The 19,752-nt window shown below is 44.3% G+C and overlaps 2 protein-coding genes across 4 annotated transcripts in view; both read left to right on the top strand.

Moving 5' to 3' along the window:
• The first annotated feature begins 1,886 nt into the window (after positions 1 to 1,886).
• On the top strand, positions 1,887 to 5,986 carry pygo2 (pygopus homolog 2 (Drosophila)). 2 transcript variants are annotated; one of them, XM_071367192.1, is made up of 4 exons: positions 1,887 to 2,097; positions 2,721 to 2,786; positions 3,429 to 3,478; positions 3,791 to 5,986. In XM_071367192.1, the coding sequence occupies exons 2-4, from the start codon at positions 2,729 to 2,731 to the stop codon at positions 5,426 to 5,428; spliced, it is 1,746 nt and encodes a 581-aa protein (XP_071223293.1). In that variant the 5' UTR covers positions 1,887 to 2,097; positions 2,721 to 2,728; the 3' UTR covers positions 5,429 to 5,986. The 2 variants fall into 2 exon arrangements, with proteins under 2 accessions (XP_071223293.1, XP_071223294.1); XM_071367193.1 differs by lacking the exon at positions 1,887 to 2,097 and having other exon boundaries at positions 2,104 to 2,786.
• A 9,253-nt stretch (positions 5,987 to 15,239) lies between these two features.
• Positions 15,240 to 19,752, top strand: part of cgnb (cingulin b) — a 50,644-nt gene continuing 46,131 nt past the window's right edge. Inside the window, exon 1 of one of the 2 annotated variants that reach the window (XM_071367195.1) lies at positions 15,240 to 15,428. The gene's annotated coding sequence lies outside the window, so the exon portion shown is untranslated. The remainder of the gene's footprint in view (positions 15,429 to 19,752) is intronic. The other variant, XM_071367194.1, reaches the window with a different exon arrangement.

The raw sequence follows: 19,752 nt of genomic DNA on the forward strand, positions 1-19,752 counted from the left end.
TTACCACCCATCAACCCTAATGTAACCTTCTGACTTATTTGCATTACCACTCCCCCAGCAATGTAAAAGGGGGCTACCCAGACCCCCCTTTTACGCTGCTGCAACTCTCTGTTATTATCTATGCATAAGTCACTTTAATATCTCTACCTACATGTACATTATTACCTCAATTACATGGCCTCGCTTTTGTTATTTTGCTGCTGCTTTTTCATTATTTGCTACTTTTATTTATTTTCTTTTTTTTTTGTATTTTTCCTAAAACTGCACTGTAAGGTGTAAGGTTTCACTGTAAGGTGAAATGTGGCGCATGTGACAAATAACATTTGATTTGATTTGATTTTATATCATACTCATTTTAGTGTCTCAGATTGGCGTTTACTATGTTACATCTAGTCTATGAGACCAGGCTGACCTGGGCCTATAATCCTCAGCGAAAAACAGACTCAGTCATGAATAGGCCTATATATGACATTCTTATGCAGTTTTATGATTTATACACAGTAGCCTATGAAAAAAGCTACATAGCAGCATTGCGTGACATAGGTACCAGGTGGCACAGCTTTTCTGAAAAATTCAAACCCAAATTTTAACCCAATTTTAACCCCAAAAAAGAGAATATATCAAAACAGATAAATAATTATGAACACTTAAAATGCTGTGAACAATATATATATACAGTGATCCCTCGCCACTTCGCGGTTCACTTATCGCGGATTCGCTATTTCGCGGATTTTCATAATGCATTTTTTTTTTTTTTTTTGTGCATTGTGCTCTGCATTCTGATTCGCTAAAAACTCACTCCCGCTTCTTGTATCAAAACATGCTACGAATTGTGCTATCATTTTGTCGTCTCGTGCAGTTATGTGTACGTACATAAAACAGCTTGGCAAATTTACATTAAGTTGGCCAGGAAGGAAGGAAGGACTAACGCTTGGTCGCTTAGCAACCATGGTGCGAATGGCCACTGAACTTAAGCGAGTAGCTGAGGAATGGGACCCTTTGATGAGCCGTTCATTACAGTTCTCCAACGTAATCGATGGTGGCATGTCGGTGTACAAGGATCTTTTTGCAAAGAAGAAAAAAGAGCGACAACAGCTGCCTATCACTATGTTCTTCTCCCGAACAAACACACCTGCACCGAACAAACACACCTGCACCGCGGGCTTCAGAAGAAGAGAACACTGCAGAGCGCAGTCAGGATGCAGCGGCCCAGTCTGAAGAGCAGTGAAACGGCCTACACGTGAGTCACTGTATTTGTATACATGTAATAGTTGCTAATTGTAAAAAAAAAAAAAGTTTTCTATTTCGCGGATTTCACTTATCGCGGGTCATTTTCGGAACGTAACCCCCGCGATAAACGAGGGATTACTGTATATGTTTCATTCAATGTATAGACAGTAGAGTAGACTAAGTATAAGTTGCAGGAGCCACTTGATACCTTGCCCTATGATTGATACCCACCCCCATGGTCCTTGCTATCCGGGACCCTTGGGACGTCCTGCCCCATTGAAGTTGAAATGTTAATGGTAAGGTTACAGTAATAGCTACCTTTAAGGTTAGCGTTGGGGTTTAGGTTTAGGTTAGGGACGTCCCAAGGATCCCAGATTGCATTGTAAAACGGAACGCCTTGTGTGTCCATCCCTACCTCAGCGTTGAAAGTGGTCCGTTCTAGACTGCTCCATAACCTGAAATTAAAGGGGTGCTAATCAAGAAATGAACAAATTAATTATATCATGTGTGCTATTTACTACACAAAATAAATCAGTTAAACTACACTTAAAATGATTGAGAAGTGTAATTACGTCTATTGTTAATCTAGATGCATAAAGTGACTTTAATTAGGAAACTCGTTTTAGGACAACCCTACTTTCCCTCTGAGTTGTAATGTTCCCGGATGCGCGTCTCTCCTGCCTGGCCCTCTTTGTCCGGCGGCGACAGTAGGCCGTGATTAATATGGCAAAATGTGCGTGTTTGTATCAATTATTATTTTAAGCTGTACCACAACAGAAAGCATATACCGTGTGACGACTGGTATATCGGCAATGACACACTGGAGAGGTTCATATTAACGACTACAGAGCAAGCAACGGAGAAAGGGTATAGTTTGCTTCCCAATAACGCTAACAGGCTAGCTAGCTAACGTTAATCAATATTTTATTAACTAGAGACCGGTTATTTTGTGCCGCTGGCTATCATAGAGGCGAAATGTGTAAATTAAACAAATTGAATGTAGGTTATTCATTGTTGTAAATCATAATCTACATGTAATCTATAAAAAAAATAACATAGTTAACTAACGACTAATGTTACCCAAATGTGATAGCTAACGTTGCTATCCAGCTAGCTAGCTTAATTGCTAACGTTACACATCTGTAAGTGATCATTTTTAGAGGGAGGAGGGGGGAGTGTTCAGTTTCATTCAGCCCGGCTCTTCATTTTGTACAAGCTGGCTGCTGAAAGTAACCCTGGCTAGCCACAGTTTTTGAGCAAGTGTGTTGGCCAGCAGACCCCGTGACAGTCAAAGTGTGGGGAACAAGATATCGAGTTGTAAATTGCAAGGGAAGACGCACATTACTTATCTATCTATAGAAACTGTCCTCAAATCCAAAGACTGTTTGACTCCACTTTCTAGTATTGCTCGGGTCCAAATTCTCAAGACTATTCGTAATTTTACATTTTTCTTACATGATATGAACGGTGACATTGCACAACACCAACAGTCATATTAATGGCTGCCGAATCGGGGAGACTCCTGGCAGGACAAGGCCAAGGAAAGCGAGGCAAAGGTAGGATTTTGATCATTTATCCATCCCGTCTGTCTCAGATAGTTACCGCTGCTGCAAATCCACGTGTCTACAGGACTGTAGTCAGTTGTTCTGTCTTTTTACACGAGATACTAATGGTATGTTAAGCAGTATGAGGTGTTTTTATGTATATCTATATATTAATTTTTTTGTGAGTGTGCATCACCTGGTAGACGGCTAGTAATGGCTGTTCAACAGTCTGATGGCCTGGTAGTAGAAGCTGTTTTTATTCTCTGTCTTTGCTCTAATGCATCTGTGCTGACTCCATCTGTCTGAATGTAGCTGAGTGAACAGTCCGTGGCTTGGGTGACTGTGGTCCTCACCTCCACACACTGTCCTCATTCCAGTCAGTCAGGAATGTTGTTTCTGTCCACTCCTGGTTCTGGACTTTGATCTTTACATCTGGTTTCTGTGTTACAAATGTACAGTATTGCGTTGTATTTATTGCAATGTCACCATGGTTAATCTTCACACTACTTACTCCAAACCCACCCTCTCAAAAAGCATTTCTTAGGGAATGAGGGAAAAATAGACAATGTGTATGTTCATCTGTAAACCGGAAAGATACTGCTAGAATGTCCCTCTTTATCTCTCATGTTCTTCTCTTTGTCTTCCCCTCTTTAGGTGGACAGATGAAGAGCCCAGAGAAGAAGAAGAGGAAATCCAATGCTCAGGTAACGACTGCCTTGGCGATTCTGATCTGAAGACATTCTTCCTTAATGTAAACATATTTGCCGTGTTTGACTGGTGGGCTTGTCTGGGAGAAGGTTTACTTGTTGTGTTCACTTTTTCTTGTGCTGGTCTTATGATTTGTTACACATTTAAGCATGATCTAAACTTAAGTAAAAAAAAATGTGTGGTTTACTATTTACTAGTTTACTATTCAACCATTCTACACTATGTGTAGCTTCTCTGCTCTTACCAAACTCACCTCGTTCAATCTCAATAATCCATTCTCTCTTGTCTCTACTCATTGTGTGTTTCAGGGGCCTGGTGGCGCGTTCTCCCACCTCTCTGAGTTTGCGCCCCCTCCCACCCCCATGGTGGACCACCTGGTTGCCTCCAACCCTTTTGACGATGACTTTGGCCCCCCGTCACTGCCGTCCCGACCCGGTGGGGCTGGAGGTCCAGGAGGGGGTCCCTTCCTCCCCAGCCCCGGGGCAGGTGGAGGAGGAGGGCCGTATGGGGGTGGAGGCAGGATGGGCCCCGGGGGCATGGGCTTCATGGGGGGCCCCGGAGGACCCGTAGGAGGCCCTGGAGGTCCAGGTCGGAGACCGCCTTTCGGCCCAGGACCACCCAACGCAGGACCGCACCACCAGCTGGGCTTTGGGGGAATGCCTGGCTTTGGGGGTGGAGGTGGTGGAGGAGGTTTCCCTGGGCCTGGGGGTCCGTCGCAATTTAACATGCCCCCCAATTTCAGTCCCCCCATGCACCCTGGACCAGCGTTCAACCCCATGCTGTCCCCTGGTGGTATGGGGGGTCCTGGAGGAGGGGGGCCACCACACCCTCGGTTTGGGATGCCCCCGCAGCAACAGCACGGACAGGGTGGGCACCCCTTCAACAGCCCCCCTTTAACAGGTGGCGGAGGCCCCAGGGGACCCCCCCATGGCCCCATGACCCCCATGGGGGGCATGCCTGGAGGGATGAACATGATGGGGGCCATGGGAGGTGGCCCCGGAGGAAACATGGGAGGGACGCCAAGTCTACCCCCTCAAGGACAGTTCCCTCCTTCACAAGATGGGCCCTACCCAGGCCCCAGCCCCCCGGGCCCAGGAAATGAGGAAGGGAAGAACTTTGGTGGAGGCGGGCCCCAGTCTGGGCCTCCTCAGCAGCAGCAGCAGCCTAACTTAAACTCCTCTGGTCCCCCAGGTCCCAACAACACTCCCCCCGGGCCTCCCAACTCTGGCCCTCCCCAGCCTGGAGGAGGCTTCCCTGGACACCCTGACCAGCATCCCAACCCCAACACACCCGGCCAGCCCCCCTCAGCACCGCCCCAGCCCAACCCTAACTCCTCCCCCACCGGCCCCCTCAACGGATCCCAGCCTCAGCAGCTGCCGCCGAATCAGCTGCAGGGGCCCAACTCTACCAACACCCCCTCTTCCAATAACCCATCCCAGCAGCAGTCGACTCTGCCCAATTCTGCCCCCGGCTCCACCCCTTACAACCAGCAGAACAACGCTCCTGGTGGATGCCCCATGCCCAATGCTCCCCCCAACTCTGCCCAGAACAACTTGACCAACAGTGGGGGCAACACCCCCGCCAGCAACCCTAACCCCCCTTCCAACTCCACTCCCAACACCCAGTCTCCGCTGCCCCCCGGCCCCGCCAACACCTCCACGGGCCCAGGCGCCGGTCCAGGAAAGATGGGGGGCCCGGGCATGGTGTTCCCCTGTGGCTTCTGCCTGTCAGAGGTGCACGATGACCAGGATGCCATCTTGTGCGAGGCTTCGTGCCAGCGCTGGTTCCACCGTGACTGCACGGGCCTGACTGAGCCGGCCTACGGGCTGCTGACCCGGGAGAGCTCTGCCGTCTGGGCCTGCGACTTCTGCCTCAAAACCAAGGAGATCCAGGCTGTGTACGTCCGCCAGGGCCTGGGCCAGCTGGTGGCTGCCAATGAAGGCTGAGGAACTGGAGGCGGAGGAGGAGAGACTGGGAGGGGTGCAGGGGAAGAGACAATGACTGCTCTGATCTCTCTCACCCAACCTTATCTGATAAGCCGTTTACAATGCCCAAATCTCTCTTTTACATACATAAACACACTTACACCCACTGGCCAGTTTATTGGGTACAGGAAAACGGATCGCTCCTATAGACAATGAGTCATGTGGCCGTGGCTTGCCATGTAAAGTAGGCAGACCGGCATCGAGTCATTCAGTTACTGTTCGATTGAACGTTAGAATGGGTAAAACAAGTGACCTAAGCAAGGGACTTTGAGCGTAGTACGATTGTCGGTGCCGGGGGCACCGGATCCAGGATCACAGACTCCCTCCTGGGCTTTTCACGCACAACAGTGTCTAGGGTTTACTGAGAATGGTGTGACAAACAAAACATCCAGAATCGTGCAAGCTATCAGGTGGGCCACAAACAGACAAATAACGGCGCAGTACAACAGTGAAGTGCAGAATGGCATCTCGGAACCCACAACTCATCAATCCTTGTCAAGGATGGGCTGTTGCAGCAGATGACCACACCGGGTTCCACTCCTATCAGCTAAAAACAAAAAGAAGCGGCTTCAGTGGGCACGTGATCACCAACATTGGACAATTGAGTGGAAAACATTGCATGGAACATTCAGGCTGTTCTGGAAGCAAAGCTGTGTACGACCCGGTACTAGATGTGTGTACCTAATAAACTGGCTAGTGAGTACATGAAGCACTTTTAGTGACTCTTTTGGACTGAACAACTGATTTCCCCGTACATGACAATGCCCTGTCCACATTATCCCCCCCCCCCCCCAGACATTTGGCCTGGCGACAAGCAAAGCACTGACACCAACACACTACCTCATACTTTGTGACTGACCAACACAGACCCCTCACTGACAGACTGACTTGACTGGCCCCTGGTAGGAGCGTGGTCATCTTACTTACATACATGCATACATACATACATGCATACATACCTGGTTTTGACCCAGAGCAGATGAATCCAAAGGAGACCCAGGCCACTCCTCAATGTACTAGACTGTCCTCCCACCCACAACACCTCCAGAGAGAAAAGAATGGCGCCACAGAAAAAATTGTAGATATGTAGCCTGAACGTTTGCCCAAAACACGCCTCTGTCCATCTTGGAATGCAGGAGAATCAACCAATGAACAAAAAAATGTAATTATATTATGTCTTGGATATGTCAATGGACTTTTTGTTTTTATACATTGAATCAACCATTTTTATATCTATTCTTCACTGGACACAGAAGTTGTGATATCAGTGCTGTTGGATGGTGTTGGAATAGCTACAAGTAGTGACATCATGGTCATATCCAATGTGTGTACTAGTCTTTTGGGAATGCATGTGAACAAATGCAGTAACTTTGTCCAATCTGTTTTTATTTGTAATTTGGTCTCTGCTAGAGGCCTCGAAGTAGACCAAATAACAGAGCGAAAAATATCAATGTTCATATTATTGTCATGTCAGGTGTTTGTAATTTTCCTTCTTAAAAAAAAAAAAAAAACATTCTGTCCAAGTTGCCTTTTTCTCACCCCATTCACTTTTTTTGTACTGCTATCTGCTGTATAATAATGTGCTCTACTCAGGCGCCCTCTGGTGGGAACCTGAGGGACTGACCAGCAGCCCACACAGGGGGGGGGTACTGAACTCTGAAGAAGTATTTATTTTATTTATTTTTTTATTTAACCTTTATTTAACCAGGGGCCTGTTGCACAAAACTAGGATAAGGGATTAAGCCAGGATATCTTGGTGATCCTGGCTCAATTGATCCGTAATCCGGTTGCACTAAAGATGGATAGGGGGCAGGAGGATATGTTATGGTATAAATTACCATGGAGATTTATTCTGTGGAGCTAGCCTGCTCCAGACCAGGCTAAATTCCAGGATCTATTTAATCTCATCCCTAATGTCAGTCAGCAGTCACCACAAATGGAAACCAATAGTTATTTCACTGCTCACTATACATTGTTATCACATATAACTAGACCCACTGTTATTATTTAAACGTTTGTGATCATTAATTTCAATGATTTTGGATAAAAAATGATTTTTAGATGATGTTGCTATCATTAGATAATTTACAGTTTCCCATAGACTATAAGGCTATATATAAAATGATAGAATATTAGGGCCACAGAGGGGAAAAAAACACAAGTCATAATATTGTAACCAGTTGTTTTAAAGGAGGACAGTTGTTAAAATGACAGATGTGGGGCATTTCGTGAAATTGTACTTCAGTATGGTTTCATAAACAAAGACATGCTGATGTGCCAGAATATTAAGTATCACATTGTCATAAGTATCAAAACTGTAAAAACAATATGTAGCTTTTCTGCAGAAAGAACCAGCCTCATAAATTTATGACTTTATCCTTTTTCTTCAGTGTGGCCCTAGTACTCTGTCATATAAACAAATACACATTCCATATGAATATAAAAACACAATGTGTAACATTATGTTCCTTTATTGAATAAGGACAAAACAAAGCAGGTAAACCATCAGCTCCTTTCGAAACTGAAGTCACAGTGACTCTACAAGATGGAAAGCACAGAATCCAAGCATATTATACAAAATGATACATACAGTGGGGAGAACAAGTATTTGATACACTGCCAATTTTGCAGGTTTTCCTACTTACAAAGCATGTAGAGGTCTGTAATTTTTATCATAGGTACACTTCAACTGTGAGAGACGGAATCTAAAACAAAAATCCAGAAAATCACATTGTATGATTTTTAAATAATTAATTTGCATTTTATTGCATGACATAAGTATTTGATCACCTACCAACCAGTAAGAATTCCGGCTCTCACAGACCTGTTAGTTTTTCTTTAAGAAGCCCTCCTGTTCTCCACTCATTACCTGTATTAACTGCACCTGTTTGAACTCGTTACCTGTATAAAAGACACCTGTCCACACACAATCAAACAGATTCCAACCTCTCCACAATGGCCAAGACCAGAGAGCTGTGTAAGGACATCAGGGATAAAATTGTAGATCTGCACAAGGCTGGGATGGGCTACAGGACAATAGGCAAGCAGCTTGGTGAGAAGGAAACAACTGTTGGCGCAATTATTAGAAAATGGAAGAAGTTCAAGATGACGGTCAATCACCCTCGGTCTGGGGCTCCATGCAAGATTTCACCTCGTGGGGCATCAATGATCATGAGGAAGGTGAGGGATCAGCCCAGAACTACACGGCAGGACCTGGTCAATGACCTGAAGAGAGCTGGGACCACAGTCTCAAAGAAAACCATTAGTAACACACTACGCCGTCATGGATTAAAATCCTGCAGCGGACGCAAGGTCCCCCTGCTTAAGCCAGTGCATGTCCAGGCCTGTCTGAAGTTTGCCAATGACCATCTGGATGATCCAGAGGAGGAATGGGAGAAGGTCATGTGGTCTGATGAGACAAAAATAGAGCTTTTTGGTCTAACTCCACTCGCCGTGTTTGGAGGAAGAAGAAGTATGAGTACAACCCCAAGAACACCATCCCAACCGTGAAGCATGGAGGTGGAAACATCATTCTTTGGGGATGCTTTTCTGCAAAGGGGACAGGACGACTGCACCGTATTGAGGGGAGGATGGATGGGGCCATGTATCGCAAGATCTTGGCCAACAACCTCCTTCCCTCAGTAAGAGCATTGAAGATGGGTCGTGGCTGGGTCTTCCAGCATGACAACGACACGAAGCACACAGCCATGGCAACTAAGGAGTGGCTCCGTAAGAAGCATCTCAAGGTCCTGGAGTGGCCTAGCCAGTCTCCAGACCTGAACCCAATAGAAAATCTTTGGAGGGAGCTGAAAGTCCGTATTGCCCAGCGACAGCCCCGAAACCTGAAGGATCTGGAGAAGATCTGTAGGGAGGAGTGGGCCAAAATCCCTGCTGCAGTGTGTGCAAACCTAGTCAAGAACTACAGGAAACGTATGATCTCTGTAATTGCAAACAAAGGTTTCTGTACCAAATATTAAGTTCTGCTTTTCTGATGTATCAAATACTTATGTCATGCAATAAAATGCAAATTAATTACTTAAAAATCATACAATGTGATTTTCTGGATTTTTGTTTTAGATTCCGTCTCTCATAGTTGAAGTGTACCTATGATAAAAATTACAGACCTCTACATGCTTTGTAAGTAGGAAAACCTGCAAAATCGGCAAAAATACTTGTTCTCCCCACTGTACACATTCAAAGGTCTGTATATAACACACCCTGCATGTCTGCACACTAAAATAAATGCAGGACAAATCCATACACATCAACTGAACAGACAAATGAATGGATGCAGTAGCCTCCCTGCAGCCTTGTATTACACACAGTATACCGCACAAACATCATAAGAGGCCAAATTCGTCAAAAAACGAACCCAAAAAAACCCAAATTCCTCTGCCACCGCAGGACATATTTAACCAAAATTGAAAGCACACATACTAACTAAAATAATTCAACACTTATTGGTCCCTCAGCAGCCGACCACTGTCGTCATCAGGGAAGATTGCCGGATTGTCCCAGTCCATGGCTGGTGGCACTCTGGGGGCCCTCTCCTTCCTCAGGCAGGCCACATTGTGGAGGACAGCACAAGCCACAGTAATATCACATGCCCTAACAGGGCTGACCCTTAATTTGTGAAGGCAGTGAAAGCGTGCCTTCAGGAGGCCAAAGGTCATTTCAACTCTGAAAATATCAAAAAATTTATCATAGCTTTATACAGTGTGATGGAGTTACTTTACACAATTTCACTCATATCTGCAGTGCATTTCAATTCAAAATTTAACCGTTTCATAATTACAGTACAACTGCATTTTTGGAGATGTGAATTAAATATTTGAATTGTAATTGTGATGTTTCAGCGGAGCGGTGAGTGTGTAATTGTGCACTACTTACGCATTCAGGCGGTCTGCAATACTTTGCCACGCTTTTTCTCTTTGCTTTATCACTGTGGCGGTGTTGCCTTTCTTCTTAATTATATCTTTTACCTCCTCGTATGCCTCCATGAGGATTTGTGCTTCCGACGGGGAAAAGTACGCGGCTCTAGTTGCCATGGTAAATCAGTTAATCTGTGATCTGTGGCGGGGTCTATTTGAGTGAGCCGTGAGCGCGCACCTATCCAGGATTGGTTTCACCTGGCTTAATGAATCCGTGTCTGCTCATCCTGGCTTGGTCTTTGTGCAACCAATTAAGCCTGGACGCACATGTTTTGGCTTCATTGAGCTCAGCTGAGTCATTTATCCCGGATGTCTTAATTCTACTTTTGTGCAACAGGCCCCTGGTAGGCAAATTGAGAACACGTTCTCATTTACAATTGCGACCTGGCCAAGATAAAGCAAAGCAGTTCGACACATACAACAACACATAGTTACACATGGAGTAAAACAAACATATAGTCAATAATACAGTGGAAAAAAAATAAGTCTATATACAATGTGAGCAAGTGAGGTGAGATAAGGGAGGTGAAGGCAAACAAATATATGTATAAATAAATAAAAATATAAAAAGGCCATGGAGGCAAAATGAGTACAACACAGCAAGTAAAATAAAAAACTAAAAAACACTGGAATGGTTGGTTTGCAGTGGAAGAAAGTGCAAAGTAGAGACAGAAATAATGGGGTGCAAAGGAGCAAAATAAATTAATAAATAATACAGTAGGTAAAGAGGTAGTTGTTTGGGCTAAATTGTAGATGGGTTATGTACAGGTGCAGTAATCTATGAGCTGCTCTGACAGCTGGTGCTTAAAGCTAGTGAGGGAGATAGGTGTTTCCAGTTTCAGAGATTTTTGTAGTTCATTCCAGTCATTGGCAGCTGAGAACTGGAAGGAGAGGCGTCCAAAGGAAGAAGTGGTTTTGGGGGTGACTAGAGAGATATACCTGCTGGAGCGCGTGCTACAGGTAGGTGCTGCTATGGTGACCAGCGAGCTGAGATAAGGGGGGACTTTACCTAGCAGGGTCTTGTAGATGACCTGGAACCAGTGGGTTTGGCGACGAGTATGAAGCGAGGGCCAGCCAACGAGAGTGTACAGGTCGCAGTGGTGGGTAGTATATGGGGCTTTGGTGACAAAACGGATGGCACTGTGATAGACTGCATCCAATTTATTGAGTAGGGTTTTGGAGGCTATTTTGTAAATGACATCACCGAAGTCGAGGATTGGTAGGATGGTCAGTTTTACAAGGGTATGTTTGGCAGCATGAGTAAAGGATGCTTTGTTGCGGAATAGGAAGCCAATTCTAGATTTTACTTTGGATTGGAGATGTTTGATGTGGGTCTGGAAGGAGAGTTTACAGTCTAACCAGACACCTAGGTATTTGTAGTTGTCCACATATTCTAAGTCAGAGCCGTCCAAAGTAGTGATGTTGGACAGGCGGGCAGGAGCAGGCAGCGATCGGTTGAAGAGCATGCATTTGGTTTTACTTGTATTTAAGAGCAGTTGGAGGCCACGGAAGGAGAGTTGTATGGCATTGAAGCTCGCCTGGAGGGTTGTTAACACCGTGTCAAAAGAAGGGCCAGAAGTATACAGAATAGTGTCGTCTGCGTAGAGGTGGATCAGAGAATCACCAGCAGCAAGAGCGACATCATTGATGTAAACAGAGAAGAGAGTCGGTCCAAGAATTGAACCCTGTGGCACCCCCATAGAGACTGCCAGAGGCCCGGACAACAGACCCTCCGATTTGACACACTGAACTCGATCAGAGAAGTAGTTGGTGAACCAGGCGAGGCAATCATTAGAGAAACCAAGGCTGTCGAGTAAAGAGAATTGTTTTTGTACTCGCCCTTGTCAAATCTTTTTATTTGTGGCTTTTGTTGTATTAAACATGGGGATACACTAAACCTGCTAAAACATATGCTGCTACTCTAGTCTAGTTACTTCAAATTGTCTAATGGCAGTACCAGGGTTGAGTCATTTCCCTTTCAAATCAGTCAATTCAGGAAGTAAACTGAAATATACATTTTCCTTTGAAAAAAAATCCTACATTGGCATACGATCATATCTATCCATGGGAATAATTTGGAACAGATTTCCAAAATTAAAATGTTTTCCTTACAGTCTTATGTCCAAAAAAAAAAATGTAAGTATGTTTTTTGCTCAGAGAACTTGGGTGGCCAGTACGGGAACCCAGCCCTAGGCAGATGGGTTGCCTCCCACAATGTTCTGACATACAGTACATATAGTGCTGTTGCCCTAGGTCTGGGATTTCTGAGAGTGATTTGAGTGAATATATTTTTTTTTTTACCCAAACCCTGGACGTTACTGACCAACCCTCACATGAGCATTGATAACCATTATGCTATTTCCATCCTTCAGTGTCTATCTTGGGGATTATATCCATCTAAATGCACTCTTGATGTCTGAGAAACAGAATTTTGTTCTGCGGAAATGTATTGAGTTCATAACTTTCCACTGATGCGTAACAATCCAACGGAACTTATTTTTGGTAATAGGCGAGCTATGAAGAAATGTCATCATGTTAATGAGATTTGTTTATTACCATGGCATGATGTAAGTAGTCTATGGGCCAGGAGAATCTGCACTCCAACAACTATATTACCATTCATGACCAAAAACTAAATGAACCCTTAGTCGCATTCACGCAAAAATCACCTCAAATCCATACCTGATATGGTCACAGGGGAACTGCAACCTTATCAAATCAGATTGTATTCGTCACATGCGCCGAATACAACACGTGTAGTAGACTTTAGTGAAACGCTTGCTGACAAGCCCTTAACCAACAATACTTTGAGAAGGAAAAAATAGACAAAAAATATAAATAATAAACAGCAGCAGTAAAATAACAATAGCGAGGCTATATACAGGGGGTACCAGTACAGAGTCAATGTGCGGGGGCACCGGTTAGTCAAGGTAATTGAGGTAATATGTACACATAGGTAGAGTTAAAGTGACCATGCATAGATAAACAGTGTAGCAGCAGTGTAAACCTAGGGTCTGGGTAGCCATGTGATTAGCTGTTCAGGAGTCTTATGGCTTGGGGGTAGAAGCTGTTAAGAAGCCTTTTGGACCTGGACTTGGCGCTCCGGTACCGTTTGCCGTGCGGTAGCAGATAGAACAGTCTATGATTAGGGTGGCTGGAGTCTTTGACAATTTTTAGGGCCGCCTTCTGACAGCCTGGTATGGAGTTCCTGGATGGCAGGAAGCTTGGCCCCAGTGATGTACTGGGCCGTACGCACTACCTTCTGTAGTGCCTTGCGGTCGGAGGCCGAGCAGTTGCCATACCAGGCAGTTATGCAACCAGTCAGGGTGCTCTCGATGGTGCAGCTGTAGAACCTGTTGAGGATCTGAGGACCCATGCCAAATCTTTTCAGTTTCCTGAGGGGGAATAGGTTTTGTTGTGCCCTCTTCACGACTGTCTTGGTGTGTTTGGACCATGATAGTTTGTTGGTGATGTTGGTGACCAAGGAACTTGAAGCTCTCAACCTGCTGCACTGCAGCCCCGTCGATGAGAATGGGGTCGTGCTCGGTCCTCCTTTTCCTGTAGTCCACAATCATCTCCTTTGTCTTGATCACATTGAGAGAGAGGTTGTGTGCCTGGCACCACATAGCCTATGGGGAGGTCAGAGACCTGGCCGTCTCATCGTTGTTGGTGATCATGCCTATGTAACGGATGTGAAATGGCTAGCTAGTTAGCGGTGGTGCGCGCTAATAGCCTTTCAATCGGTTACGTCACTCGCTTTGAGACCTTGAAGTAGTGGTTCCCCTTGCTCTGCAAGGGCCGCGGCTTTTGTGGAGCGATGGGTAACGACGCTTCGTGGGTGACTGTTGTTGATGTGTGCAGAGGGTCCCTGGTTCGCGCCCGAGTCGGGGCGAGGGGACGGACTAAAGTTATACTGTTACATTGAACGCTGTGCTATGGTGTTGAACGCTGTCGATGAATAGCATCCCCACATAGGTGTTCCTTTTGTCCAGGAGGGAAAGGGCAGTGTTGAGCGCAATAGAGATTGCATCATCTGTGGGGGTGGTATGCAAATTGGAGTGGGTCTAGGGTTTCTGGGATAATGGTGTTGATGTGAGCCTTGACCAGCCTTTCAAGGCTACAGGCAGGTTACCTTAGTGTTCTTGGGCACAGGGACTATGGTGGTCTACTTGAAACATGTTGTTATGACAGACTCAGTCAGGGACAAGTTGAAAATGTAGGTGAAGACACTTTTTTGTTTAACTAGGCAAGTCAGTTAAGAACAAATTCTTATTTACAATGACGGCATAGGAACAGTGGGTTAACAGCCTTGTTCAGGGGCAGAACAACAGATGTTTACCTTGTTAGCTCAGGGATTCGATCTAGTAACTTTTCGGTTACTGGCCCAACGCGCTAACCACTAGGCTACCTGCCGCCCCAACTTGCCAGGTGGTCAGCGCATGCTCGGAGTACAGGACACTTTATATAATTGTGTAGCGTAAACACGCATGTTAAACTACTGCCAGATTTCTCCTGTTGTATTCAACTGTGATATTTAATTACAATATGAATTGTGATCAATCAATGATCATTGCTGATCAATACATGATCATATATCTCTAGACTATCTGAGAATAGCCCTACAACCTACTTTAGTCTAATGCAAATGAACCGCATTAATGTACTCATGTAGCCTGTAGCAAATGGAGCCATGGAGCGCAAATGGGCTTTAAATAATCGTAATAGATAGACCTTTGATTGGCAGCACTGTCCCGCCGATATAGAAAAGACCTTACATTCAATATGGGCCGCGCCAATCGGCTTGTTTCGAGGGCGGGGCGAGATTATCTGACGTATCCTACTGGCAAACAGGTTGCTTTAGCAGCGGCAGCAGCAGCCGGACCAGGAGGAGTTTGTTCATGTCTGCAGTGTATTGTGAAACATATTCTGGGCTACAACACCGCAAGTGAGCACACGCATCTCTCGATAATCAAAGGGTACTTTAGACGTCGCTTCTGATATCTCGCCTGGACCTTCCTCCATTCTAGCAGGTAAGAGTATAACAACGCGCCTGCATTCAGCGACGCTACTTATTTGCTCCAGTATATGCGTTAGAGACGTCAACGATAGCCTACGCGTCATAGCCTACTCATCGTCGACATTTATAACGCACAGATACTGGGGTAGCCTACTTATTACTTGCTTAGGTTATTGTCTATTTGTTATTGGCGTCGGTCGGGGTCAGTAAAGGAACGCCAAAGGGAATTGTTGAATCGTTCGTATTAAATAGCCTCTCTGCATTTCGCTGATCAGCGTTTTGGAGAGCGAGCGTTCATTTGGGATAAGCACAGAGAGGGGACACCTGTGGCTTTGTGGTGCGTTGGCAGCAGTCTTACTTATACTCCGCTTTTCCTGGCCACAACTACAGACTGGTGATAGAAATCGTATTATCGCGCTGTAATTGTATGCATATCGACACGTAGCCTATAAACCGCATATAGGGGTCGATAGGCAATAGCAGCCTACCCTGAGCATTTTGTAGATAGAATAGTGAACACATATCTCCGTGTAGGTCGCAAGTGTTACGTGATACAGGCTGATATATCTGGTCATATTCGAGTCTCTTCCCGCTTCTCTTGTGGTCATCGTGCCACACACGCATCCCTAGTTTCGTTCACACGGATACTGGGTGGGTGGGTGTGACGCAATTAATTCGATGAGGTCAGGTGACAGTTAGTCTTTAGGCCCTCAATTAGGCCCTCAATAATGCTTATTTTATTTGTCATAGGCCTATAACATAAACATAATTTTTTATATATATCTAAAAGCAACTGTCTGCTAAATAATAAGCTACGTGTGGATGTTCTGAGGAAATTTGAGAAATTATTATTGTTTCCCTAATTAGCAGAGTTTGCATGTGGTTATTCCTGTCACCTTATAAAGATTTTGAACATATGAAAATAATTCAGGTCAAATTGAGTTAGGCCTACTCTGTATGTTAACAATGACTCCTTTGAAGTTTACCTTTTTAAGATGGCACCAGAGAACAAGGCTGACATTTTACATATTCCTAACCAATAGTGTTTTTTGTTTGTTTCTTTGCGTTTAACTTTTTTTACTTATTTGATACATAATGTTGCTGCTACCTTCTCTTATGACAGAAAATAACTTCTGGGCATCAGAATTGCGATTACTCCCCAGGACTGGCATAATCCTTATTTTCCTTTATTGAGTCCGACAAGCCCGACGTGAATGATATACTGCTTCCCCGGGAACAGGCCCAGACCAGATCCCGTCATTTGCGTGAAGAGAAGGTGGAGAAAAAGGGGTCAGAGGGCAAGCTGCCTTCTGAGAATTCGTAGGTGATCGAATAAACCCCCACTTCCTTCCATTCTGCTAGCAAATGTGCAATCTTTGGAAAATAAAATGGATGACCTATGCAGAAAATTAAACTACGACTGGGACATTCAAAACTGTAATATCTGATGCTTTGCGGAGTCGTCGCTGAACAACGAAATTATCAACATGGCTGGCTGGTTAAACTCTGTATTGGCAGGACAGAACAGCGGCGTCTGGTAAGACAAGGGGCGGCTGACTATATTTTTGTAAATAACAGCTGGTGCATGACATCTAAGGAAGTCTCAAGGTTTTGCTCGCCTGAGGTAGAGTATCTCATGATAAGCTGTAAAACTCTCTAGGTAGATAGTGTGGTCATCTGTATTTTTCATAGCTGTCTACATACCACCACAGACTGATGCTGGCACTAAGACCACACTGAATGAGCTGTATTCTGTGTGGTACCAGGACAACATCTCCCTCAACTTGATCAAGACAAAGGAGATGATTTTGGACTACAGGAAAATGAGGACAGAGCACGCCCCCATTCACATCGACGGGGCTGCAGTGGAGCAGGTTGAGAGCTTCAAGTTCATTGGTGTCCACATCACCAACAAACTATCATGGTCCGAGCACACCAAGACAGTTGTGAAGAGGGCAGAAAAAAATCTATTCCCCCTCAGGAGACTGAAAAGATTTGGCACGAGTCCTCAGATCCTCAAAAGGTTCTACAGCTGCACCATCGAGAGCATCCTGACTGGTTGCATCACTGCCTGGTATGGCAACTTTTCGGCCTCCGACCGCAAGGCACTACACAAGGTAGTGTGTACGGCCCAGTACATCACAGGGGCTAAGCTTCCTGCCGTCCAGGACCTCTACACCATGGAGATGTCAAAGGAAGGCCCTAAAAATGGTCAGACTCCAGCCATCCTAGACATAGACTGTTCTCTCTGCTACCCCCACGGCAAGCGGTACCGGAGCGCCAAGTCTAGGTCCAAGATGCTTCTAAACAGCTTCTACCCCCAAGCCTGAACTCCTGAACATCTTATCAAATGGCTACCCAGACTATTTGCATTACCCCCCCCCCCCCCTCTTTTACATGGCTGCTACTCTGTTGTTATCTATGCATAGTCACTTTAATAACTCTACCTACATGTACATATTACCTCAACTAACCGGTGTACCCGCACATTGACTCTACCGGTACCCCCCTGTGTATAGTCTCTCTATTGTTATTTTACTGCTGCTCTTTAATTACTTGTTACTTTTATTTCTTATTCTTACTCATTTTTTTTAAACTGCATTGTTGGTTAAGGCTAAGTGTCCCGCTAACTGGAGGGCGCGCAATTCAAATAAATAATCATAAAAATGATGGATTTTAAACATATATGTCCATGTGTCTTATATCGGCTGAAAGCTTAAATTCTTGTTAATCTAACTGCTAACTCCAATTTACAGTAGCTGTGCCCCTCTACTAGAAGTCGACCGATTATGATTTTTCAATACCGATACCGATTATTGGAGGACAAAAAAAGCCGATACCGATTAATCGGACGATTTTATTAAAAAAAATATATATAATAATTTTATATATATATCATACACACACACACACACACATTTTTGTAATAATGACAATTGCAACGATACTCAATGAACACTTTTATTTTAACTTAAAATAATATATAAATACACACACACACAGCTCTGAAGTGACAATGATACTGAAGAGTCTGCTTAGGAGACAAATACTCTCAACTGTTTGAATAAAAATAGAGTTTAAGTTACCTGTGATGAATGTTGAAAACAAAAACTTTAATTTCTATATGCAGGAAATCCTATTTTAATAATGGGCATGGTAAGAATTGACAACCAAAGTGCGAGTCATAATTCCCATGACACCTAGCAAAATCTGAAAAGCGGTTCCTTCATTTATTCCATAGGATATTTTTAGATTCACTTAAAATAAGGTCTGTGTTTCGTGTAGGCTTACATCACCGTGCCAATTTTATAACTGTGTAGATATCCATAAGACAAGGTAACTCTGATCAACATTGGCTAAATATAAGCGAAGATAAAAAAAATTGTAGAGTGGATTTATGAAAATATGTTGACAAACGTTACCTTATTCTAGTGAGATTTACACGGGTATCAAAAGGTCGAGGCGGTTTAAGCCTCCACGAAACACAGACCTTATTTGAAGTAGATCAAGACATTCTCTATGGAAGACATGAACGGTGAAATAACGAAGGAACCCCTGTCAAGTTCAGCCGCAAGTTATTACAGGAATTATAACGCGTCGACTATTTCTCTCTAAACCTTATACCTTTGACTAATCCGGAAACTATCACTTCGAAAACAAAACGTTTATTCCGTTCCGTATTTTATCTAACGGGTGGCATCCATGAGTCTAAATATTCCTGTTACATTGCACAACCTTCAATGTTGTCATAATTACGTAAAATTCTGGCAAATTAGTTCGCAAAAAGCCAGGCGGCCCAAACTGTTGCAAATACCCTGACTCTGCGTGCAATGAACGCAAGAGAAATGACACAATTTCACCTGGTTAATATTGCCTGCTAACCTGGATTTCTTTTAGCTAAATATGCATGTTTAAAAATATATACTTGTGTATTGATTTTAAGAAAGGCATTGATGTTTATGGTTAAGTACACATTGGAGCAATGACAGTCATTAATTGATTGTTTTTTATAAGATAAGTTTAATGCTAGCTAGCAACTTACCTTAGCTTACTGCATTCGCTAACAGGCAGGCTCCTCGGGGAGTGCAATGTAATCAGGTGTTAGAGCATTGGACTAGTTAACTGTAAGTTTGCAAGATTGGATCCTCCGAGCTGACAAGGTTAAAAATCTGTCTTTCGGTCGACCTCTACCCTCTACTAAAACTTTTATTTCTTGTTCGTTTTTAAATTTACAAGCCTGAAACCTTGAACATAGACTGCTGACACCCTGTGGAAGCCATATGAATTGCATCCAGGGAGTGTGTGTTATAATATGTGTTATATTCTCCTACATTATT

Source organism: Salvelinus alpinus, chromosome 26, assembly GCF_045679555.1.
Source record: "Salvelinus alpinus chromosome 26, SLU_Salpinus.1, whole genome shotgun sequence".
Lineage (NCBI taxonomy): Eukaryota > Metazoa > Chordata > Actinopteri > Salmoniformes > Salmonidae > Salvelinus > Salvelinus alpinus.